Raw genomic sequence first — 26,136 nt, forward strand, 5'->3', positions numbered from 1 at the left:
GCAGAGCTGGATCTGAATTCCATCTCTGCCACCGGCTGTCTGGGTGACCTTACTTTTACTCATGTATAAAAAGTAGACATTACAGTATCTATCCCTCTCCATTTTGGGGTTAAGTGTTTTCTGTGGAAGATATAGAGAACTGGGGCCACATGTGGGCTGCAGCCTCAATTTGTATATGACATTGGACATGAATGCTTCTGTCGCTTTGGCCTCTGTTTCTTTATCTGTATGATCAGTACTGGTTAACTTTCCCACATTCCCCTCAGGCCTTGTGATTGGATAAGATCTAACTGCTACCCTGAAAATAAGGAACCTGTTCAGGTTGGAAGAAGTGTCCTGGGACCTGCAACTTCTTTTTCATCCAGAGAGCCTGCCGGTTTGACTCCTTCAGTTAATATTGGGAAGAGAAAGGCAGGCTTATCTGGTACTCTATCCCAATGTCAGAGCACTTATGTGTAGAGAGGGGTATTAAAATTGCATCCTGTTTATTTTTCAGATCAACTACTTTATTTCACAAATAGTAAAACCGAGGCTTGGAGATGAATAATGACTTGTCCAGGTCACACGGCCAAGTATGATTCGAAGAGGTCAGGCATGGCTTCTGATCTCCGGAATATTCTCTCTCTGAGGCTCAGTTCCCTCGGTGAGATGGGTGGTGCTAACTTCCCCACAGGACTCTCATGTAGAAAAAGTTAGGTGCCTGTTTGCTGTTGTTTTGCAGACTCTAGGATACTCTATAGATCTGAATAATTCTTTTCTAGAGCTTGGGTCCCCTGACTTCTGATACTGTGAGGGTTTTCGGATTTTTTTTCCTTTTTTCCATTCTGCCCAAGGGAGAGCCATGTGTAATTTTGGTCTTGTTGTGGTTGTTTAACCTTCCAGCAGATCCTCCCTCTCTGCCAGAAAGACTTGTTTTCTCTATTTACACTTCTTGGCTCAAACTGAGAAGAGAATTCCAAGTGACTGCTCTTGGAAAAGAAATTAACAGCCAAGATTGTGTCCCCCCCAAGCACACCATTATTATTACCACCACCACCACTATCATTATCACAGCCATCCTCACCATTACCACCATCACCTCGCCTTGGGTGTGTAGTGTGTGCCAGACCCTATGTTGGGATATGGGATCCAGAGGGGAGTTTGATACAGGTTGTGCCTTCAAGGAGCCCAGAGTGGAGTGGATGAGGCAGAAGAGCCACATAAGTAACTATAATTACTTGCATATGCTGCATTAATGCATGATTTATTTTCGACAATACAATAGACATTCCAACAGTGTTAGAAAAGAGGGAGAAGGAAACTCTGAAAGGGAGACTCTGGACAAGATTCTTGGGGCAGGGAAGGTGGATGTAGGCAGACAGTGGAATAGCTTGAGGCAAGTCTGCTGCTGATAAAGATAAAACTATCTACTAGATACACATTATCTGCCCAAAAAATGGTGCCAGGGGCTTTACTTCTTTGTCTCATTTAATCTTTTGGCAACTTTAGAGGGAAGTACTATTGCTATCCCTCTGTACTAGATGAGGAGACTGAGACTCGGAGAGGCTGGAACCCAGGTCTGTAAAATTCCAAAGGCCAAAGCCGGACAATGAACCTTCTACCTGTTTTTGTAAATAAAATGGTTACAGCCACATGCATCCCTCTGCACATCAGCTGTGGCTGCTTTCCTGCGATAATGGCAAGTCGGGCAGTAACCACAGAAGACAGTATGATGGGCTCAGCCAAAAACGGTTACTGTCTAAGTCCTGTACAACGAATGTGTGGCAAACCCTGGTCTAGACCGAGGCATCTTAGAAAAGGAGAGGAAAGTTATGTCAAATACCATGTGCCAAACAGGGGAGACTAAAACTCAGCAATTATTTTTAGGACTTTTATTATTCAGCACGTTAGGTGAACAGTGGTTAATGACACTATATAAATTTCAGGTATATAACTTTATAGCACAGCGTTTGTATACTCCATTATGTTCTTACCACCCGGAGTCTGGTCTCCTTCAGGCACTTTACATCTGACCTCCTTTATTTACCAGGCCAGTGGTCCAGTCCTCTTCACTGTTGCCGGACCACCCTCTCCCACTGGTAACCACGCTGTTGTCTGTATCTGAGAGTTTGTTTGTTTTGTTTGTTGCTTTTGCTTTATATCCCACAGGTGTGGGAAGTGATGCAGAAGCCCAGCTGTTACTGAGTACCGACTATATCCCTGGCACTTTAACATGCTTCCTGCGTGTTATCATGTGTCCTCCCCTCTGCCTTGCCGCCACACATGTGAAGCACACACTGTTTTGCCTGTTTCACAAATTCAGAAGCAAAAACGTGAGGCCTTAAAGAGATAAATCATTTGTCTGAGATCACATAGCTAGTGACCTTAGGGGTCAGAAAGAACTCCAACCCAGATGTCTGTGTCTTGTGACAGGCCTGAGAGATTTGGGACAGATAAAACTGGAGAAGTGGCATGCCGAAAGCTGCCCTGTGGGCCAGTCTGAATGCTGTGCTGAAGGATGTGGGTGCCATGTAAACAATAAGGAACACTTCAAGATTTGGGGGAAAAGGAAAGTTATGTCTAGGTGTGAGTTTTAGGCTAACAACTGCAACAACAGTTGCAGGGGGAATTACAGGGACCGGGGCTGCTTTTTTGGCAAAGGTTATGCATTTGGGCTCTTCAGATCCCCGATTTTAGAAAGCCTTTGGATATCCATTCCCAGAAAGTTTTTATGGAATTATATGTTACTGAAATTTTTTTTTCTGGAAGAAGGAGAAAAGGCATTCACACATTTTCTAAATGTTCTTGACCCACAGGACATAGAACAGTAAGATAAGGGGCCAGTAAGTTGCCAGTGTCCCCTGCAGAAGTGAAATGGGAAAAGCCAGCATTCATGCTGCCTGTCACCTACCAGACCCAATAAGCAGAGACAGGGATTAAATTTTTATGGTGCTTAATCAGATGGTCGGCAATCTGAGGAGACGGCAGGTTATGTACCCTAACAGACAGTCTCAAATTCCATTTTAAACCAACCCCGTTTATAAGGAGAAAAAAGTGTAGGTAGGGGGTTTGGAATTAGGTAAGGGGAAAAGTTAATCAGATAAAAGCTGCAGCATTCTTCTGTCCTGGGCGGTGGTCTTTATGTGTCCTGGGCTGTGGACATCTCCAAAAGCTCAGGTACATTCTTGGTTGTTTGCAGGCCTCCTGGGGTACAAAGGTGGAACTATTTATGGTCTCCTGGAGTCAGGGTGGGTTATACTTTCAGTTCCTGGAACAATAGCTTTTTACATGCATCGATTACTAAGCTTATTAGCTATTACCTAAACATTTCCAACTCTTGAGTCCCCCATCAGAAGTCCACATATGTGATGTCTGGGAGACTCAATTCAAATAATTTTAACAAATATTTACTAAGGGTCTCCTATGGGCCAGGCTCTGTTCTGGCCATTCAGGAATACATTAGGGAGCAAAACAGGCCTATATTTCTACCATCTGGACACTTCATTTGTACCGGAGTACGTGTGGGACACACAAACAATCAGACTAGTAAATGATACAGTGTAGTATATTAGAAAGTGAGGAGGGGGAAGGAAAGCAGAACAAGAAAAGTTGGGAGTTCCTAGTGGAGTTGTGGAAACTTGGATCTCAGAGTGTCTCAAAGTCCATGAGAATCACTTGGGATGGGGATGGGTAAGCATTTGTTAAGAATGCAGATTCTTGGCTTTCTCTGACAGAGTCTTTCTCTGGGGGATGAGTCTGGACTCTCCATCCTCATAAACTTCCCCAGTGAGTCTGATGTACACTGGGCTTGAGAACCACTACCCAAAATCATTGTTCACATATCTTTGGTCTTTCTCCTTCTGAAATTCCTTCAGGGATTTCCTTGCTTAGGGATTAAAGAAGTCAAGTACTTCTTAGTATCTAGCATAAATCTTCTCTGCTGTCGGGGGTCACTTCCTCCTCGTCTCCCTTGCATTCTGAGAAGGAGGTGAAGTGGTCAGGAACCAGACTGTCAGGCAATCCTTGGCAAGAGGGAAGATCAAAGGAAAGAGGGGGGAAATAATCCCCGTATTACTCAACATGCTCACGGTCAATTACAAAAGAGGAACTTAGGGCTTGGCTTGCCTACTTAGCAGAACTGGAAAACATAGCTATTTCGTGAGACCAGAAGACTACCAGATTCGATAGAATATACAAGACATACAGACTTAGCAAATACAAACATTTTGCGTGTCAGAGATTAGAGAGTTTATGGGGCTTTTTTTCCCCACCACATGGGACATGGAACTCAGTTAGAAAATGCAATAAAAAAGGGAACTGCAGAATGTCTTTCCCATGTACTTTTAAAAAAATAAACTAAGGTTTATATTTTATTGTATTTATTTTTTACTGTTGACACTCTTTCACATGTCCCCCACTTCCCCCACCTCCCCGCCACCAATCCCCTGCCCCAGCCTCCGCCCTCACTGCATTGCTGTGTCCATAGGCCATGCATACACACATATATGTTCTTTGGCTGATCTCTTCCAATCTCCCCAACCGCCTCCCCTCTGAGATCTGTCCATCTGTTCTATGTATCCACGCCTCAGTTTTTATTTTGTTCTTCAGTTTACTTTGTTTATTAGATTCCACATGCTTTAAAAAAAATAATAACCAGTTACTGAGCACTTCACTGGTACCAGGAGCTCAGCTCAAGCTCTTTATATACTCAGCTCCCCAAATCCTCTCACCAGCCCTGCGTGGTGGGTTCTGTTGTTATCTTTCTTTTCCCACTAGGGGAGATGAGGCGTGGAGAAGTCAGGTCACTTCGCCCCAAGGTCCTTCAGCTAGGAACTGGCGGAGCCCGGGCCGGGCCTGGACACCTGAGCTCTTTCTCCCTTTGCTGCTCTCTCTCTCCCCCAGCTACTGCCCTTTATTCTTTTCAAATGAGGTGCAATGGATGGAAATCACGTGTGCTATTGGCACCATCACTGTATTATATTACCTTCTCCATCTACCATCTTTATTTCTTTACTTATGGCCACAGTTTTGTTTTTTTTTTAATTGACCAGTTCTGCTCTCTGAACTGATTCACCCTCATTTGTTCCAGTATCGGCCCTTGCATCCCATGAAAATGTAATGGCTTCTCTTCATTGGTCAAACATGGCTTTTAATAATGTTTTCTATCTCGGTTCTTTTATTTTTAAAGACTTTATTTTTAGAGAGAATGGAAGGGAGGGAGAAGGAGAGGGAGAGAAACATAGATGTGTGCGAGAGATACATCCATTGGTTGCCTCTCACACACCCCCAACTGGGGACCCAGCCTGCAACCCAGGCATGTTCCCTGACCAGAAATCGAACCGGTGACGTTTTGGTTCGAAGATCAGCATTCAGCTCACTGAGCCACACCAGCCAGGACTCAATCTCAGTTCTTTGTAATCCCGAAAACATTAAGACGTCTTTGATACCGCTCATAATCTTCCTGTCTACACCCAAATCCCCAACGCTACAACCCATTAACAAATCCTGTAGATTTTTCTTCTTAAGAATTTCTCAGATATATTCAATTTTACCTAGTCTAATCTAAGTCTTGCTTGGACTATTGCTGGAGTCTCCTAACTGGCTAAGCAATGAACCTTGCTCCCTCTAATTCATCCTTTTCCTGGTAACCAGAGTGATAGTTTCAAAACTAAAACTTATTTGTATCACTTTCCCAATTAAGATCCTTAACTGGCTTCCAATTGTTCTTGGGATGAAGACCAAGGTGTTTCCCATGACCTAAGAGGAGCTGCCTGGACTAGACCTTCCAACTCCTTAAAACTCATTTTGTACCTCTATTGTCCTGGTCGTCTGTGTTCTAGTCATGATAATCTTGCAGTTTCTGAAAATGGTGCCTTTTATCATTCCTAAGAGCCTTTGCACACGCTGTTCCCTCTATGTGGAATGGTTTTCACCCCTCTGCTGACTTCTGTCTCCTGAGCTAGCCACTACCCACCTACCAGATTGCTGAGCCATCTGGATTTGATAAGCCCCCCTTTGGCTTATTTACTTACTTTCTTGATTTTTTGTCTTTCTTCCATAGCAGTTATGATAGTTTCTAATTATGTTTTTATGCTTTGTAATTGTTTGATGTCTGTCTCCTCTTTCTCCTCCCCTATGTTTTATGGTTTTCATTAATGATGGCAACTGTGCCTATGAGGAAGAGAGAGCAGGTAAACTCAGGAATGTAGGCCCTGGACAGGCATCTAGTCCAACTCTCGTCTATGTCTTGATTCCTTTCTGCCACACCTTGCAAAGGTTCTGGAGCCTGTGTTTGAACATTCTCGGTAACAGCTTGCTCGGTGACCCCTTGCATCCTGCTTCCCTCACATCTAGAATATCCTTCCTTATATTGAGTCAAAATATTTTCCTATTCACTAGAGGGTAAACTCCATTGGACCAGGGTCTGGACAAACGTTAGCTCAGCATTGCAGCAGCAGCTTTTAGTATAGTGCCTGATCCACAGTAGACATTCAAGAAATAGATGGTTCACAATAAATGAATGAATGAGTGAAAAACAGGTGAGTTGTCAATTTGCTCTTCTGTTGCATTCACATATACTGGCTCCCTTCATTCTCTCCCTAGGCCTATGAAGGTTTCAGTGCTTATTTTACAGATAGGGAAACTGAGACTCAGAAAGGGTAGGTACCACCCTCTGAAGCCCCACAGGGCTAACAAATGTCTGAGCCAGGGCTGGAATCCTTTTTCCCGCTGTCCCCACAACCACTCATTTATCACACAGCCATCATTTATCTGAGGGTGTCCTGCAAAGACTGGCCCAGTCAGGGCCATGTTGGGTTTCCAGGAACAGAGTCAGCTGCAGACCCATCCCTGTTGGAGCTTAGCCCTGCTCACAGCAGGCTCCTCTTGGGTCATTAGGCAACTTCAGTCTGCAGGGGTGCTAAAGGCCTAGAGAATATTCACAAACAGTCTAGCTCCCTCTGTCTATTTCCCTCTAATCTAAGAAGGAAAAAAAAAAAGGTGCTCCATATGTGCCTCACAATCTACCAGGCAGATGCAGTGAGAGTAGCAAGCCTTGATACTACTACACAGCCGGTCGGTCTGTTCAGAGCCCTCTTGGCTCATCAGAGTCCCGTCACTCCTAGCATTTTGGAGCAGCGTGGGTCCAGGCCACATGTGCAAGTCCTGGGAGGAAAAGAATCCTCGAGAAATAGGGCTTCTCCCTGGACTCAGTGTTTCTTTTCATTTTTAGCTTCATCACGAAATGTTCCCATTTTGGGAGAGTACTGTTAAGTCCCTGGATATTAAGTCTGTTAAGTCTGTTATCGCAGATTGCCTCATACCCCAGCCATCCCGATTATCCCCGCTTCTGAAGGAACTCCAGTGTGCTGTGTTCTTCGTAATGATGCATGGCGTAGGATACTACCGAGTTTCTGTTAGTTTAAATGGATTATATGTGAAGAGCACTTAGCAATGCCTCGTATGGTTAAAAACTGGAAGAGTACAGAGACTGCGTCACTTGCCCACCGAGTTAAAGGTACACCCTAAGTCTTCTGCTTCCACACTTTTGGGTTTGTCTTGGATCACAACACTTTCTATCTTTGCTGCACACAGTAGGAATTCAAAACATACCTTTTGCATGGCTATAGGAAACTGCAGCTTTGAAGGAGAAATCTCTTATCAATGTCACATAGCCAGCAGTTATGGAAGCAGGATTTAAGTGCATCTGTTTTTTGGTGGCATGGCTTGTGGTCTCAAAGTGTAAGCCACAGAGATGACCTCATTGTTGGTTCCCTCCGCACACTTTGCCACGGGCAAGCCGAGCTATTAGTAAGTAGCCTTCCTTGCATTCTAGATTCCTTCCTGTCACTTTCTGTTTACTTTCCTTTGACAGCTAAACTCCTTGCTCTGTTCTCACCTTAGTGATTTCTCAGCTCCTTTGGAAGCTGGGTTCTGTTTCACCGTCTAATTAGAGTTCTTCTCCCAAAACTTAACCAAAACCTTCTCTTAACTCAATCCTCAACCCTTTCTTCAACCCAGTTTTATTATTAATCCACTCGTAAGAGAGCTTGGGCTTGGACTCTTCTTCAACTTGAACTTGCCCAACCTGAATGTTTTCCAGAAACTATTGCTTCTCTTTGAATAATCAGGGGGGATACCAGGAAATGGAAACAGGGTAGCTGCCTGGAGGTGGACAAGTATACATTCGTGAGGCTCAGTTCACCCTCCACAATGCTTCTCCCATGGTGGTGGTTTCTCAAATGTGCAGATACCTATTGGCATATATATATGTGCTGATTAGTAGATATATTGAAATACAGTAAGTCCTCACTTCACACCATCAATAGGTTCTGTGATAGTAAACAAAATGATGTATAATGAAAGCAATTTTACCATAGTCTAACTGATAGAATCCAAAGTTAAATTCCTGTGGCATCTCATCAACATTAAACAAAACAAAGATGAACAAAATGGCATTAACCGAGGGCCTGCTATACATAATACTCATGTATATTTACATAAATATACATAGATTTACTTAAGTTTTATCTTCAGAAGGTTATTAGTTACATTCAAGATAAATGGACTCATTAGTGAGGTTTTGAAATTTTAGAGTTTTAATGAGATGTCATTTACGGAGCTCAAGTTTTGTAGTCAACCAGGTGCAGACTTGAATTTCAGATTTTATGCTTACCTGTTAGATAGCACTGCACAGGTGACTTAGCCTATTTCAGCTTTGTTTTCTTATTGGTAAGAAAGGGATAATAAGAAGACTTGCTTCCTAGGATGGTTCTGGATATTATATAAGACGATACTGGAAAAGAACAGGAGGTATAAGAATCAGATGGTTCTAGACCTACATTCTCAATTTGCCACATACTGTGCAGATATAACTTAGTTTCTCAGGGTCTCAATGAGGATACTACCGAGTTTCTGTTAGTTTAAATGGATTATGTGTGAAGAGCACTTCCCAATGCCTAATATGATTAAAAACTTGATCAATATTAACTGCATGTCTGTTTCCTCTTCCTCATCTTTTTTATTTTTCCTCTCCTTTTCTTCCATCATTTTCTCTTCTGCTTCTGCTCTTGCTTCTAATTAAAGCATCCAGCAGAGAGTAAGTATGCAATTAATAGTAAATGCCTTACCCTCAGGCATCTATTGACTAAAAAGCAAAAAGGGTAGTTAGTACATGGAAATGAAGAAAGGCATAATCACTCAAAGACAAAGAATCTTGTTTCTGACAGTTGGTTCTAAGGATGTATTTCCCCCCATTGGAACAATATTAAAAATAATAATTATTATTATTATCATAGATGTGTCCAGAATTACTTTTGTCTATTAATATTTACCAGTAACAATTTTATTATGTTCGTCAGTTTGATTCCATCTAAAGAATACCCAAGTTCAGAACTTTGTCAATATAATAATTTATAAATCGAATATAGATATAAGTGTGGATTCATATATAGAACGGGCATTGTTTTAGATACTTTAGAAATGATCCTTATAACATTCATTAATGATGAAGATGTTAATATATCCCCATTTGACACATGTGGAAAGTAAAACATCAGGGATCAAAGTCACTGCTGTCTGTTTGCTTTAGTGATAGCACTAAGATTGAACCCAGGGATTTGGTTCCAAAGATCATGCTCTTAACCTATACGCTGTGCTCTCCTTCCAGCCTGTGTGACATCCTATCGCTGGGTTATGGGATCTAGTCTTCTCATGTCCAACTTGCCGTGGTGGAAGTGTAGCTGCAATGAACCTGAAAGTGGGAATCTCCCTTTTCACAACCTTCTCAACCAAATATCTAAGGCTCCTTTTCAAAGGCAAAGATAGCTCAGTCTGAGTCTCAACTAAGCCTGCCCCCCTCCTGTCCTCTGACCTTTCTTTCCCTGCCCTCACCCATAGGCCCAATCATAGAAGCCACACCAGCTGGAGAGACTAGACTGCCTCCCTCAGATGCCTCTTAAGGGAAAACTGGTGTACTGGAAATATGAGGTCACTAGTGGCCACAGAAGGGAAATTCTGCAGCCCTTTATTCAGGAACTCACCATTAACTTAAGTTAGCATTTAGTAACATAAGCTCCACAGTCTTGGACAAATCCTCCACTTGAAACCTTCCCACCCGCCTCTCATCTCCAGATGTTCTTACCACGGGGAGAGGAGTTGCTATCTCTCAAAGGACAACAAGGCCTTAAAAGACAGGTCTTGTCTGTTGTTGGATGGGGATCCTTGTCTAAAGGCTTCCCTTAGGAAAAGTGTATGAGTTCTGTCCAGGTTTCCTCTCTCAGGATGGAGTGGGCCAGAAATAACGCCTTGTAGAAGACAGACTCTGAGAAGAGGGGCCATCCTCTGAAGAACTTGGATTCATGCAGGACTAAGAAACCCTTGGCAGTTCAAGGTCACAGGGCAAGATGCCTTGGGAGATGACTCACAGTTAGATGGATGAGGCTACTGATATGGCTGTGTCTTCTCCCAGGAGTTATAACTGATGTTTCCTATTGCTCATAATTGGTCTGCTATTCATCACTTTCATAATTGCTATCAGCTCAATGACAGGCAGAACAAATGGTCTGGAGATAGTTTGGAACAATGTAAGCACAATCTATTGCTCTGATGACTGAGACTACTAGGATAACATAGATTAGACATCCAAAGAGCTCCCAGTCTTTTATTCCTCAGAGTTTACCACTCATCCGTGCAACACATATTCATGCAACAAATACTTATGAAATATCTACTTTGGGTCAGGCCTTGTGCAAGGAGCTTATGATACAATAAGGCAAAGAACTCCCAGTGTGATGGAGAAAAGGGACATCCAAGGAAATAATTCAGTAAAATATTATAATTCCCTCAAAAACATGTTGCCCAAGGTGCAACAGGGACCTTCAGTTCTGCTGGGAAGTCAGAAAAGAGTTTCCAAAAGTGATTGCCGTTGTAGTGTACCTTATGGAATGAGTATGATTTGATCAAAGGCAGAATGCAGGAAAGACATTATAAGCCAAGGGAAACCACATGCAAAGACATGGTGGCATAAAAGTTTGTTTCCCGTCTGGTCCATGACAAGTGGTTCAATGTAGCTGGTCTGTAGGACTGGGGCAGACTGTGGCGGTGGAGTATGAGGCCAGAGAGATTGTTTGGTACCGCTGCATGAAAAGCTTTCTGTGCCAGGCTAAGAAGTAGAATGTTTATACGTGTACTAGTCAAAGCTTTTAAGTGGTAAAAAAACAGAAACCCACGGAAACTTTCTAAGCAAAAAAAGGGGAGAAATTATTATAATGATACGTGGATTTCTCATGTAACTCAAGGGCAGAGCACACAGCTGACCTACCAGCATGCAGGGAGCTGCTGTTATCGGTGATCCTAAGTCTGCTGCCTCTGCTCCTCCCCGTACTTAAGTCTATTGCCTCTTCCTCTTCTTCTTCCTCCCCCTCTCCATCTCTCTTTCTTTCTCCCCTTTTCTGGTCCCCATTCATGTAATTCAACATGATAAACCCACCTTAGCCAAGTCCAGCTTTCTATCTCATACCAGTTGAATCACTCAGAGATGCCAATTAACATGTAAATCTAAATTTCCAGAAAACAAACAAACAAATCCCAACTGGTCCGGTTTGAGCCAAATAGTCTATTGTAATTCATGGGCTTCTCTACCCTTGGCCAAAGAAATGTTATTTGGTTCAAATATGACCACCAAACTATCCATTATGTCTGATACTTGAAAGATATCTATTGCCGTGCTATAGTTGTTTTGTTTTTTTTTAATTCTCTAACTGGAGTTCCCTAACCTGGGAGATATACTCAAAGCCACACGATAGAGATCAGAATTCTTGAAAATGATAATCCATAAGAATCACCTGGAAGTATATGCAACCACAGATTCTGGAACATCTCTCCTAGAATTCCAATTCAGTGGGTCTGAGTTTGGCCTGGGAACCAGAATTTCTAACAAGTGTTTCAAGTCATTAATGAGGCAAGAGGTCAAGAATCACATTAGGAGAAACATTTTGGGGAAAATTTATTGTTTTAATGTTAAAACCAACCCAAATCTATGGTAGAGTGGAATATGCAATTTGCATAAATATTTAAGAAAGAGACTTTGAAGAAAATTTGCCCTTGTCCATTCTCACATTTGGGATGCTTTGTACAAAATGCTTAAAAACCCCTCCATATTTTGCTAGAGGATGTTGGAGTTTTTTAAGTCAAGAGCGTTGGCTCTTAGGTTTTCCTGGCCTGTTCTCAGGGGCAAAGTTAGCAACTAGTAGGAGCATGACAGAGGTTAAGAGTACAGAATTACCCTGAGGCTCTAGGCAGAGAAGAAATCTTCCATGCCAAGGCCAGCATGGGGTGAAGGAGCAGAGAGATACAACAAAATTAAGATTCTTAACATTAATTAACTTATAATGGACCCATTGATTAATCAATGACTGGGCCCCTACTCTATGTCAGGCAATAGGGATTGAATAGTAAATGAAGCAGACAGAACCCCACCCTCAATTTGTACACAACCTATTAGGAGGGACAGAGGAGCAGTGAAATACACAATAACATATAACATAGTAAAATAAGTTTTACTATAATGAAAGGTGGGGGAAGATGTGTTATAAAGGAAGGCACCTGCCCTGGCTTTAGAAGGTTAGAGAGGGCACTCTATAGCCTACGTAGCTGAAAGCCGATGGTTTAGTCACTGGGGAAATTATTGAGTGGGGGAGGAGATTCCAAGGAGAGGAAATAGCATGTAAAAGGTGAGAGGTGACAAAGCATGGCTAGAGAAGGGAGCATTAAAAGGGTATTGGCAAGAGGTGATGCTGGAGGGAAAAGCAGAGGCCAGAGATTTGGGGGTCTTGACATTAACACAAAGGCATTCATATGACTCATAGCCATCCAGCGAGAAGTGGCAGAAGTCTGTGACCAGAGAGGCCTAGGTCTTCAGGGTAACCCAGGGTCTCGTTTGAAGCCAGAGCAGGCACCTGTGCTGGCTGCCTTGGTAAGATTCAGCAGAAGTTGGGCAGCACCAGTGGGAGCTCCATGTACTTCTTGCACGTATGGTGTTGCCAGAAGTTCAGGGCCTCAGACCTAAGAACATTCAACACCCTTATTTTACAGATGAGATAACCAAGTCCATGAGAGGAAGGCTGACTTGGCCAGCACTGCACAATTACTGGCAGAGCTGGCATGAGCTCTCTTTCCTGAGTAGCTCTTGGCTGGCAGAGCCAGCCTGTGTATTCAGCATAGAATCTGGATTAACGCAACCTGGAGAAAACTCTGCAGAGTGCCAGATCCTCAGGTGCTATATGGGGGTAAAATTCCAGGGACGAGTACTGGTATATTTGGGAAATGCTGCGTTTTATACATTACCTTCTTAGGGCTTCCTGGTGACCATTAGCATATAAATGGCTCTGAAAGTTCTACATGGAACAATCTATTTTGGTTTTGTTTTATCTCATCTTTTACATTTATTTGACCACTGCCCCACCCTACCTCCAGTTTTTTTAAACTCAAATCAGTTAATATCCCATTGAACTCCTGTCTCTGGAAACACACTTTGCAGTGTTCGTGGGTATAAGGAGTTGGGACTGACCAGAACAAAGTTAACTGGGCACCCTTTCTCCTCCTGAGACTGTCATGTACCTCAATTCCTACCTGTCTTCATCATGTAGGAAAAATGACCAGGGCAGAGAAGAGGATTCAGCCTTTGGAATCAGGCTTGTGTTAGAGTGCTAACTCTGAATTATCATAGATTCGTGACATAGTTCATGTCAGTGGATCACACAAGTGCCAGACTTTTCTAAATTTTAACTTTTTCAAACACTGCAGGGAGGTAATGCAACCTAATTTACAGGCTTCCTATGAGGATTAAATTAGCTCGTAGTGGTGAAGCTTTGGGCTTTGGAATTTGAAGACCTTGAGTTCAAATTTCGCTCTGCCAGATACTGGCTATGTGGCATAAGAAAGGACCCAAACTCACTGGGGCCCCAGTCTCATCCGCTGTATAATGGGAGTGCTAGGAGTACGCAGTGTTGCTGTGGGAATGAATTGACTCTCTTCATGGCAAACACTGAGCCTTGTGTCTGGCATATATATGCTAAAAAAATGCTCATGTTATTGTTAATGCATTAAAACCTAGCACTTCATCTTCTACATGAGATGGATGAGAGCTGCAATATGGGGTGAACTGATGAGAAAAATAGCTCCTTGCCTGAGGATCATATAACCCTATCATCTTGTGTCTGAGCATCTTGTGAAACAGACAGCTGACAGAGCCCCATGCAGGAGCGTCTCGGTGGGTTGTGCATTTATTTCTCTAATATTTTTTCATTAGCAGAGGTAAGTGTGGTGAGAGCGGGGGTTTGGCTGGCTCTAAATGTCTTCCCCCCATCATCCAGATTAACAAGCTGTTCTGTCAGGCTCTCATCATTCATGGTAAAATGGTTTGAAAACTAAGTTCATCCTGACAGAGGAAATTAGGTGTCGTTTATGTGATTTATAGAGCCATAGATTAAGCTGCACAATTTCTCATATAGGAAATGGGTCCTTGCCAGTTAGGTGTATGGCCTTGTGATCGGGGGTGAGGGGAGGTCTGACTCTGAGGCTGAAGATAAGGCATGAGGCAAGGGAGGTCAAGGGACAAAGCTTGGGCTTGGAGTTAGAGACCCTTCAATGTGTTATATCTGGGGGACCCTGAGCCAGTGTTGTCTATTCTGTGACCCCGCACTTGTTCATCTGTGACGAGTACTATGGACAGCAAGAGTTGCTGCTACACAGGTTGCTAAGAGGCTCACAGGAGCTAACAGATGCCTCAGCACCAGGCCTAGAGTAAGGAGGTGCTAATAAGTGTTTCATCGCTTTAGGCCACTCTTCCCTTCCTTCAAAACCATCAGTGTCATGCTTGGCATCTGTGTGACCTCCTCTACAGAGAGAGTGTTGGCTGGCAATTAAAAAGGCTTTATTTTTTAGAGTAGTTTTAGGCTTTGAGAACAGTTTTAGGCTTCAGGCAAGACTGAGTTTATTTGTTTACTTTAAAATTTCTGTGTTAAGGTATAATTGGCATATGATAGTATATTAGTTTCAGATGTATGACATAGTGTTTTGACGGTTTTATACCTTATTAAGGTTTGGGATGTGAAATAGATAAAAGAAGAAAGAAAGGGGGGGTGGAGAGAGAGAGAGAGAGACTGTTCCCTGAGTTAGAAGCCACTACTGTCCACTATCTTGTGACCACCACTAATGCTCCAAAAAGAAGAGATTAAAGTGGTCAACCCTGTTTATTTTTTTAAAAATCTGACTGTTAAGTATCACATTCTTATATACCCCCTGCACTCCCCCCACCAAACACACACACCGACCCTCCGCCATCAACATCCCACCGCAGAGTTCATTACAATTGATGACACACCTTTATCCCTCCAAGTGGTGGTTTATTTGAGGGTTCACTCTAGGTGTGCATTCTGTGAGCTTTGGCACATGCATAATGATGTGTGTCCACCATGATAGTATCATGCAGAATAGTTTCATCACCCTAAAATCCTCTGTGTCCCACCTGTTCATCCCTCTCTTCCACCCCTTGCTGGGCAGGAATTTTTGAAGGATTCCAGGAGGGAAAATTATGAGCAGCTTTGAGAAAAAGCAAAATCTAGGACACATCAGAAAGTGATCAGAACCAGCAATGCTCTGGACTAAATGTCCAATTGAAGAAATTACAGGTGCCGGTGAGGGACTTACTGAGGTCACACAGCAAGTTAGTCAGAAAATGTTTGAGTGCCCTGGGATTTTTCCTATGTCAGTCCCTCTACTCTTTTCATGCTCTCTATCCTGCTCTTCTGGGATTTTATTCACTCCTCTGGCTTCTAGTATATTGAACCATATGCAGTCGCTGACATTTGACCTACAAAAATGGCAATTAACTGTGGCATTTCCAATGGTCCATTCCCGTGGGCACAGTGAAAAACCCCAATGCATGCTGAAGGCAGGGGGAATCAGCAGTGTAAGTTACATTTTGTAAAAATGAATTGTCTCCATCAGAGTGTTTATTTGGAGTTTTTGTATTTCAGAGCAGAGCACCGGCTCTAGAGCCAGATCAAATCTGGAGCCTGGGTTCAAATCCTGATGGTGCCCCTTACTAGCTCTGTGACCCTGGACACAAATGTAAAAGGGACATCATCACCATACCTTCCTCACAGGTTGTTGGGGAAATTAAGTGAGTTAATATACATGAAGTACGTTGGGTCGTTGTCAGGAGTGGACACACAAAGCATGGAGAGGACAGCGCCTGGCTTGCAGTGAGCACCCAGAGTAGCCACTGCTCCTGCCTCTGCCTGAGCTCTGCTGCGCTGCCCTCTTCATATCCTAGCCCCTCAGTCCCAGTCCCTGCTGACCAATCAAACGTGCAGTTAGACGCTATTACTTGTACCCTCCAGTTAGTGAGACTATTGCTCATGATGTGAGTGGCTGCGAGAATGGGCCTCAGGATCTGATGACCTGAGTTCAAGTTCTTGGGCTCCCACTTTTCTTTTTTTAAGAATAAAGTGTATTTATTTCTCTGAATTTTATTTATTTATTTTTAGAGAGAAGGGAAGGGAGGGAAAAAGAGAGGGAGAGAAATATCAATGTGTGTTCAACTCTCACGTGGCCCCCACTGGGGACCTGGCCCACAACCAAGGCATTTGTCATGACTAGGAATTGAACTGGTGACCCTTTAGTTTTCAGCCCACACTCAATCCACTGAGCTATACCAGCCAGGGCTGTTCTTCCACTTTTTAACTGGGTGACTGAGCAGGGTTTTTTTACCCTTGGAACCTCAGTTTCCACATCTGCAGGAAGGGGATGGTTTCAGCAGAACCTGACTCATAAGTCTGTTGGCAGGATTTAATGACATAATGTATATTAGCATGCTTAGCACACTCTCAGTAAATGTTGTTATCATGTGTATTTCTTCTCCAACAGCACAGCAGATTAGTGGCTTAAAGCCAGATTGAAGATAGGCAGCCTCATGCAGTGAATGTTAGTTGGTATGAAAATTTTGGTTGGTTTCTGCCAGATTCTTATGGTATAAACGTGGACAGAAGTCCCTTCTCCTCTTTGGGCTTCTTTGTTTGCGAAGTTGCGGGGGACAGTATTTGCCTTTCAGGACTCTTCTGGATCTGAAGTGGCAGGAACCTGTAATGATGAGTATGCATTTATGCACTTCAGAGCTCCCCATCTCCTGGGATATGCATGAACTTGAGGTTTTTACTATCCTTTGCTCAGCTTCCCCTCAGTTGCTACATCCTCCAAGCAATCTTTTAGCATTGTTCAGCCGTGAATAACCTGCTGTTCCAGGCATTTATTGCTATATCATTGTCCCAGCCCCAACTCCATTAAAACAGCAGTGATTATTTGATTATTCTCTCTGTCATTTTGGGGGCTGACTGGACTGAGTACACTGAGCTGGGCAGTTCTTACTCAGCTCTCTCATGTGGTTGCAAGTCAGTTTGGTGGCTTTGGCTGGAGCCATCTCAAAGGCTTCCCCGTTCACATGTCCAGCAGATGACCACTGGCTAGGACCTCAGCTTGGTCTGTTGGCTGGAATACCTACATGTGGCCTCTCCATGTGGCTGGACTTCCTCACAACATGGTGTTTAGGTTCAAAGAACAAGCATCCCAAGAGACATGTAGAAGTTGCCAGTGTCCTAAGGTCTGGACCCAGAAATTAAAGTGGCAACATTTTGGGGTTTTTTTGGTTGTTGTTCTTGTTCAAGCAATTATAGAGCCCAGACTCAAGGGGAGGGAACCTAGATTCCACCTCATGATGAAAGACATGTCAAAGATATTTAGGGTTATGTTTTAAGGTCACCACACTTGCCTGTCTGCTCTGTTTGGGGAAAAAGAAAACTTAAGTCAATTAACATTACCTACTTCCCTCCCCAGATGTGTTCTCCTACTGCTGCTTATTTATGCAGGCATTAGTTTGTAACAAGATGACCAGTTACAACCTCCTCATTGTTAGGGCACATCAGCATTTGTTATTCCATTCCCAAAGAGTGGGGGCTCCAGTCCCTGGTCTCCACCTCCTTTAACTACCAGGGAAATCAGTGACTGGCACCTCCTGCAGTCATTACTACAGGCTATGCTGATGACTGAATGGCAGGTGGCTCAGGTAGGTCCTGTCCCAGACGTTTAGGCTGGACTATGTCTGCCTCTGCAAAGCACTGCTACAATATCCTTTTCAGTCCTTCCTGTTCTCATCAATCCCAGTTCCTCCTGACCAATCAAACATGTGGTCATCATGGACTTAGGAATTAGTTTCCCTACAAAGCTAGGATGTCAACCACTTCCTTCCCCTCCATCTCTCTCTAGTATTCTAGGAGGTTCTTATTTTTAGACCTTCAAACACTTTCTTAGCAAAAACTATCAACTCACTCTCCGAGCAATAATCTTAAATGTCTTCAAAAGGGATTCCACGTCTATACCCCACCCCAAACCCCATTTCAATGGCTTCATGGAAATTGAGTCTTTTTGTGGTGGCCAATTGCTTTTTTGTCATCACTTTTGCTAGAAGAGAGAAACAACAGCAAGTGCATGAGCTTAACCCCTGGCAGAGCATCCTATTATTTGTGTCTGGAATTCAACACATATTTTTGGGACCCTACTATGTGTTGGCTCTTGCCTGCAGCTGGGGACATGGAGATAAAGCGATATAGTACCTTGGCCTAAAACAGTTCACAGTATGATAAGCAAAAAGGGCCCATCAATAAGCAAGTTGCAAGGAAATGTGAAATGTGCAAAAAATGAAATGAGAGGAGGGAGAGACAAAACCTCCCAAGTGTGGCTGGGTCCTGGGAGACAAGTTTTCTGGAGTTCAGCAAGGAGAAACAAGTGCAGAATAGGCATTTTAGATGGGAGGCAGAACATGACAAAAGGCTTGGTATGAGACAATGCATTACTATAAGAAGATATATGTCTGGATCAGAGTGGGCACAAGAAGAAGAAGATGGAAGATGAGCCACAGGATGAACAATGAAGGACTTTGAAAGTCAGGGTAAAGAATGGGAGGTATTCAGGTGGTGGTGGAACTTTCGAAGGCGCCCAAGCAAAGGGGTGGAATAAGCAAGCAATCGTGTTTTAGGAAGCTGGGAAAGGGGGCACTGCAGCTGGAAGGCCAGGCCAGAGGCTGTGACAATTGCCTAAAGAAGAGGAGTTGCTGACCTGTATGTACCAGGGAAACAGCTGTGGGGCCAGGGAAGAGAAATTGGTTTGGGGACGTTATGAGAAAAGGGAGGAGCCCGGGCTGACCCTCTGTTTTTTGGCTCAAGACACCAAACTGATGGGTGTGCTGTTTACTGACATTGGAGATACAAGTAATTTAGGGGAAGAAGAGGATCTCAGATACACATTCTCTTGGCTTTTAATCATTTGTATATCGGTTTCTTTCATTCAGCCTTCTTTCTGAACTTTTAGTTCAATTCAACAAATACTGACTGACTGGTTGTCTGCTGGGTACTGTGTCAGGCACTAAAAGGGAGCCAGAGGTGAAAAAGGTAGTAGTTATTTTGTCTCTAGAAGGTTTTTCACCTCAAGTGCAATGGGTTGGGCAGTCATCACACCAGTCTTGTGGAGATAATAAAATCCTTTAAGCTGTGAGTAAGGACTTCGGGCCATCATTTTGGTCAGACAGACCAGAACCATCTTGATATCAAAAATAACTGACTTGGTGTCAACCCAGAGTATAATTTTTAGTGTAAAAAGTACACTTACTGGAAACATAGAGTATGAAATTTAATTCATGACATTCTATATAGATGGTCCCAAGTACCTTAATGAAATATGGAATGTTTACTTATAGTTTAAGATTCCTAAGACATTGTCAAAATTCTCAGAACTAGAAGAGCCATTTCCTTTCTATCTCCCAGCCTCTTGTGTATATTATTACTTCACAGCACTTGAACCATATTAATTGTAATTGTGTTTGTCTTCACTATTAAACGCCGAGTCCTTTGAAGTCAGCAACTGGGGCTTTTCATCTCCTTTCTTAGAATTTAGACAGCACGTGGTTTGCAGTGAATGTTTATTAAACTTAATTAAATCTTCAAAAATATGTCTTCTGTGTCCTCATTTTGCAGATGGAGAAATTGAGGCTTAAAGAGAGGAATAATTTATCCAAGTTCAAATACGAAAGTAACAATAGAGTGAAAAATAAATTCTAGTTTATTTTGATTGCTTAACATTTTTGTGGCTGTTTCCTCCTCCTGCCCAGCTTGGTTTGCTAGCTAATTAGCCAGAAGTTGGAAGCCTTTACAAGTAGTGGAAATGCAAACCTTCTTTGTTATGAAAACCAATGGTCATGCAAATATAGCCCTTAGCCCTGTATTAAGTAGAGGATTTGTTTCTTAACTCCCTTTACTTATTCAAAAGCCAGGAGTCAACAATGCCTCCAGTGTAAGGTTTCATCTCCCTCAGAGAACACACACAGACACACACACAAACAACACATAAGCACATGATTCAAGCCGAGCAGCTGAAAAGGATGTTTTGGATGAAATCTTGGCATTTATTGTTCCTGTGCGACCTGGGAAAGTCAAAAGTGCCAGGAATCAGATGGACTTCAGTTCAAGTTCTCACTGCGAATGGACATGACTCCCATCTCAAAGGATAATTTTGAGGATTAAAAGGAGGAAGAGTCATTTCATCACAAAGTTGCTCTATTACCTTGGACCAGCCATGGAGTCTTTCTGAGCCACTGTATCTGCATTGGTAGAATGCATTAGATTAGATGATTTACAGAGCCCTTGAAGCTGGAACATTCTATGATTGTTTTCCCCTGAGAGCTAATTGGATTCAGAATGGAGTGTTGCAAGGACTGAAGACGTAAAGAAGGAGTGATCTTTCGCTGACACAGTGCTGGCTTCTGCTGCCTTGCTGGGGCTCCCCGTTTGATGTAGGCCTTTTATCAGGGTGTGTTTGTGTCCTGTCCAGGGTTTGCCTGGCCATCGCACCAGTCCCCATGCTGTTCCTCAAGATTTGGGAAAGAGCCACTGGATGTGGAGACTCACAGACAGGATTTCTTCCCAAGAGCTGCTTGGATGGTGAAACTCACGAAGTCCAGAGAGATTTTTCTGTTTTGTTTTCCACAAGCTCAAATGACTATTGATTACAGAACACACATACACACACATGCAAAACCCAAAAACACATACACAAACAAAACAGGATGTTCTCTCTCCTCCCCTTGCCGGGGTCTAAGGCAATCACTTACCATCTGCGTCACTTTCACCGATGGCCCTGGATTGCACCATTATGGTAATTAAGCCCTTCCTGCTGGCTGGAGATGTTAGAGAATCGAGTCATGAGCAGTTGTGCATGTTAATTTCAGCAAGGGGGAAACCTGCAAATGGAGGGAGAAAACAGTCTGTCAGTCACCATGACTTCATGCCATCCCATCTGGTTTCTGTCCTCAGAAAAATGCCCACTCGGATGCTGATAGGAGAACAGATATCTGTTTCCAGCATAGGTTCTGACTTGCGTTAGGAACAGTGCTATTAACTATATGCCAGACCCTGGCTCACATACTTGGTATGCAAACATAGGGTGGGGTATATTTATAAAAGTTGTTGTTTATCTTAAATTCAAATTTAACTGAGCATCCTATTTTTATTTGCTAAATCTGGCATTCCTACTTAGGGTTATTCCACTGGCTTGTAGGGTTAAATAAAAAAGATCTGAGCATGGAAGTCAGAGATCTGGCCTGGAATTCTGCTTCCACCATGTACTTGCTGTGTGCTCTGGGGAAAATTGCTTCATTGTGCTGATTCCTGGTTCTCTCAACTGTAAATGAGGATCATAATATCTGTATCTCAGTACAGTTGGGAGGATTACATTTCGTAATGCCTTTAAAGCACCTTAGTCTGTAATTGGGTGTTCTGGGAGCATTCACTTTTATTATAGTTCTCTTTATTTGTTTGGGTTACTACTCTTAATTCAAGAGAAATTAAATCATTTGTTCACACCCTAAGAAAGGATAGGGGGAAGAGCACACGGCAGGAGTAATCGGAGCCTCCCCGTCATTAGCATGGGGAGACATGTGAAGGGGTCACACAGCAGCATTCTTATACACACCTTCTCCTTCCAGATCTGTGTTCTGGGTAGCTGGGTAGGCAGACCCCAACTCACTTCACTCATACAGGTTGTATCGCAGTCTTTGGAACAATGTAGAATGGAAAAACTGACACCTGCGTAATCAGGTGTCCTTGGTGGTAGGCAGTGTGAAACTTTTATTTAAAAAGTGTACAGAAAGTACAAATAAAAAGTAAGAAAGGAAGCGTGTAGTTTGTTACCTGGCAAAGGTGTGAGATCAGCATTCTCTGGATGCCCTATGTTTCCAAAAGGAGCTGCGAAACACTCTGAATCCCCAGGGCCTTGAAATGTCAGTGTAAATGGGGTGACTAAAGCATGAAGCACATCGGAGCCTGGGCCTCCTGATTAGTGTTTTCGTGCCCATTCATTTATTCAGTGAATATTGACCGAATGACTGCGTTCTGTCCTGTGAGAACACTAACGGGAATTAGGCGTGGCCCATGACCTTGGCAAGACCAGAATGGGTTGGGTGACGCAAGCAAGGGAGTGTGGTGGGTGGGTGTGATCTAGTGTGTAATGGTGGCCAGGAGAGTAGGAGGGTCCCAGTCTGAAGAAAGCCAAAGTGGGGTCCCCAGAAAAAGGAATGTACCACTTTAGACCAAAAGAGTAAATTCTAGGAGTACAAGGGGCTAGAAAAGAGGTGGGGGGGGGGTGGGCAAAATTCCAACAGAGAGAAAAGAATGTTCCAACAAAAGGTCATGAAGCATATTGCAATTAAATAGAACATTAATTATCATTGAGAACAAAGGTCATCAAACTATGGCACTCAAGCCAAGTTTAGCCAGTTGCCTCTCTTCGTAAATAAAGTTTTATCAGAACACAATCATGCCCATTTATTTAAAGTATTGCTTGTGTTGCATTTGTACTGCAAAGGCACAATTAAGTAGCTGTGGCAGAGGCTACCTAGCCACAAAGCCAAAAATATTTACTGGCTGGGCCTTTACAGAAACAATTTGCTGCCTCCTGATTTAGAGCATACTTTACATGAGCAGGAATTCACTGCTGATGCAAACATTTGTGGTTGCAGGAAGGTGGATGGTAGCGTGCAGAGGAATGTCAGAGGAGTGGTAACAAATGAGCCTGGGCAGGTGCTCAGGAACTAGAGCAGGGAGTTGTGACTCTATCTGATGGCCATGGGGAGCCTCTGAAGGTTTCTAAGCAGGGAGGTCAGACTTCTACACCAAGCAGTGTAGCAGGATGTTTAAGAAGACAAGGTCTGGAGCCAGACAGTCTTGGATCAGATCCCAGCACCTTTCTTATTAGCTTTGAACCTCAGGCAAGTTACTTACCTCCTTTGTGACTCAGTTTTCCAATTTGCAGAATGTGAAATGATAACAATGATAATTACACTGATATAGAACTATTGTGTGTGGTGGTGAAGATGAAATAAGTGAAGGCAGGTGCAGTGCCAGGCCCAGAGGAGGTTCTCAGTGGGTGCTGTTACTATCCTGGCTCCACAATCATTCTGGCTTATTGGGTAGAGAATGGCTCAGAATGGGAAAACCTGGTGGAAGAGTGCCAGGTAGGGATTTGGATGCCAAATAATGTCCTGTGCCTAGGAGGGTTGCTCTTAATTTTCGGCCAGCTACTATCACAGCCACTGGCATCTTCACTTTCAGTCTCTCCACCATGGTCATCATCATTTCTTCTGTCTTCTTCCATTGCAGGCCTTCAAGAGTGCACTGATGAGCTCCTACTGGTGTTCAGGAAAAGGGGACGTGATTGATGACTGGTGCAGGTGTGACCTCAGCGCCTTTGATGCCAGTGGGCTCCCCAACTGCAGCCCCCTCCCACAGCCGGTGTACGTATGTATGGCCCCTCCTCCTTTGGCCACCCCTTTCCATGGACTCACATTCCTGTCCTGCTAGTCCAAGCTATGACTTGCTTCTGTTCTCAGGGTGCATCAAGAGTTCACTGCAGTCTCTGAGCCCTGCCTCTTTCTTTAAGAAAGCTAGGAACTTTGGTAGGACAGCAACTGGCTCAAGGGTAGACACTGATACTTCAGCATTGTGCTGTTGCAGTGATATCACCTGGTCCATCATTACTTCCTTGACTCTTCCATTCAGCCAAGGTTCCCATGGCACTGACTGATGCTTCGGTGGTTCCCGTGTTGGACACTGGGGCTTCTGAGATCAAGAAAGTATAGAACCTTCTCTAAGAAACTTTGTTTTACTCATTCCTTCCATGAATAATTTTTGAACACCTGCTGTATGTCAGACACTGGGGAATTCATCAGTAAATGAATCAGGCACAGTCTGTGAACTTAGGGAGCTGACTGTTGAGTAAAGGGGACAGGTGTCAAAGCCAAAACAGGAAAATAATATACAGTTAAAAAATTAATAAAAACAAAGAGGGGCTAATGGAGGGAGTTATGTGGGGCTGCTTTAGTTAGAGGTGAGGGAGGTTGTCAGGGAAGCTTGGATGGGGGGCAAGAGTTGCATTTTGGGGAAAGGAAGAGCACATGTGAATGTCTGATACAGGAAGTCCACCCTGAGGAAATCGAGGAAGGTCAGCATCGGTGCGGACTGTGACCGAGAGGGAGAGTGGTGCAAGGGACATAGATGAGCCGAGCAGGAGCTGATGTTGGGGAACCAGAGTCCCTTAACACCCCTCAGAAGGGTGAAGAGAATGACATTATAGAGATAGTGTGGCATACTGGCAAGACAGAGGGAAACTGGACTGAGGACAGGCAAAGTTACCATCATGGTTCTGTGCCCGACTAGCTGTGTGACTTGGTGCCCATCATTTCCCTTTTCTGGGCCTTACTCTCCCCATCCGTCAGCTGGGGAAATTACACTTCCCTCTCTCTCAAGAGCCTTCCAGTTTTAACCTTTAATTATTCTGTTATTTTATTATTATTTTTTTGCTTCATAAAAGGATTTACCAGAATTCCTGTCCTCTGTGAGGGAATATTGATTTCAGAATATTAAAGAGTTATGGATATATTAGAGAATTAAAAATGGCCAAGGGGTTGAAAGCTACTGTGTTTGAAAGTGCTGCCAATTGAATTGACAAGGAGGCATCATTAAGAATATAGTTTAAATACATAGAAAACTAATAAACTTTCCATAAGCACATTTTGTGTGCTTGGGTTAATTTACTGGATTCCAAATTGATTCTGAAAGGTAGCTCTTCTTAGTACCATTTTATGGACCAAGGAATGGAGATCGCAAGGGCTCTAACAACCTCCCAAGTTCGTACAAGGTGGTGGTGTGGTGGGTTGAATCAGGGTTTGAACCCAGGCTGAATCCCATGCTTTTAATCTTGACACATGCGACTCTTTTGGGGCTCAGCCCATTTCGGCTGACAAACAAACACCCTTCTCTGTCACTCCCTCTAGGCTGCGGCTGTCCCCAACAGTGGAGCCCTCCAGCACCGTGGTCACCCTGGAGTGGGTGGATGTTCAGCCAGCTATCGGGACCAAGGTGTCTGATTATATTCTGCAGCACAAAAAAGTGGATGAATACACAGATACAGACCTCTACACAGGTAAGGAGAAAGCTCATGATTTTCCCCAGTGTCAGGCTAATGGGATAAAGGAGGGAAACTGGGGATTTTAATGCCTCTGGTGACTGGGTGTCATCTGACCTGAGAAGGCATTGGGAGGTTTCATCGCTTGGTGATTGTCACCTGGTACCCACACCTGTGTGCTTTTTGGTATGATTTCAGAAGGGAAAGATAGCAAATTGTATTTGGAAAGAACTAATTCTCTGAGTTGGATCCTCAAAGTCATATATCAAATAGTTAATTCAGAAGAGGATTTGACCTTTTCTGTAAATATATTATCTCTGGGACTGAGGTTAAGAAATTCAAAGAAATGCCTTCTCTAGTGAGAGTACTGAGGTAGCTGTCTTTAGTGCTGGGGAGGAGGAATTTGGAAAGGATTCAGACATGCAGGAGAAGATGAGTGAAGTGGCCCTTAGGACCCAAGTGTTACATTTGGTTGCAACCGAGAGTGCTGTCTAAGCTCTTCTAAATGTTGGACACAGCTGAGAAGCTATCATCCTGGAGGTTGGGTCTGCCCAGGTAGGTCTGGCTCTAGGGCAAGTTGGGGGCCTGGGT

General features: G+C 43.5%; 1 protein-coding gene across 2 annotated transcripts in view; it reads left to right on the top strand.

The window, feature by feature from the left end:
• Positions 1-26,136, top strand: part of ASTN2 (astrotactin 2) — an 817,144-nt gene that overhangs the window by 643,060 nt on the left and 147,948 nt on the right. For both annotated transcript variants that reach the window (XM_037154714.2, XM_037154715.2), the window contains exons 18-19: positions 23,742-23,875; positions 25,415-25,563. In XM_037154714.2, the coding sequence (XP_037010609.2) occupies positions 23,742-23,875; positions 25,415-25,563 (283 nt within the window). The remainder of the gene's footprint in view (positions 1-23,741; positions 23,876-25,414; positions 25,564-26,136) is intronic.

Source organism: Artibeus jamaicensis, unplaced genomic scaffold (assembly GCF_021234435.1).
Source record: "Artibeus jamaicensis isolate MK-2021 breed Jamaican fruit bat unplaced genomic scaffold, CSHL_Jam_final scaffold_1964, whole genome shotgun sequence".
Lineage (NCBI taxonomy): Eukaryota > Metazoa > Chordata > Mammalia > Chiroptera > Phyllostomidae > Artibeus > Artibeus jamaicensis.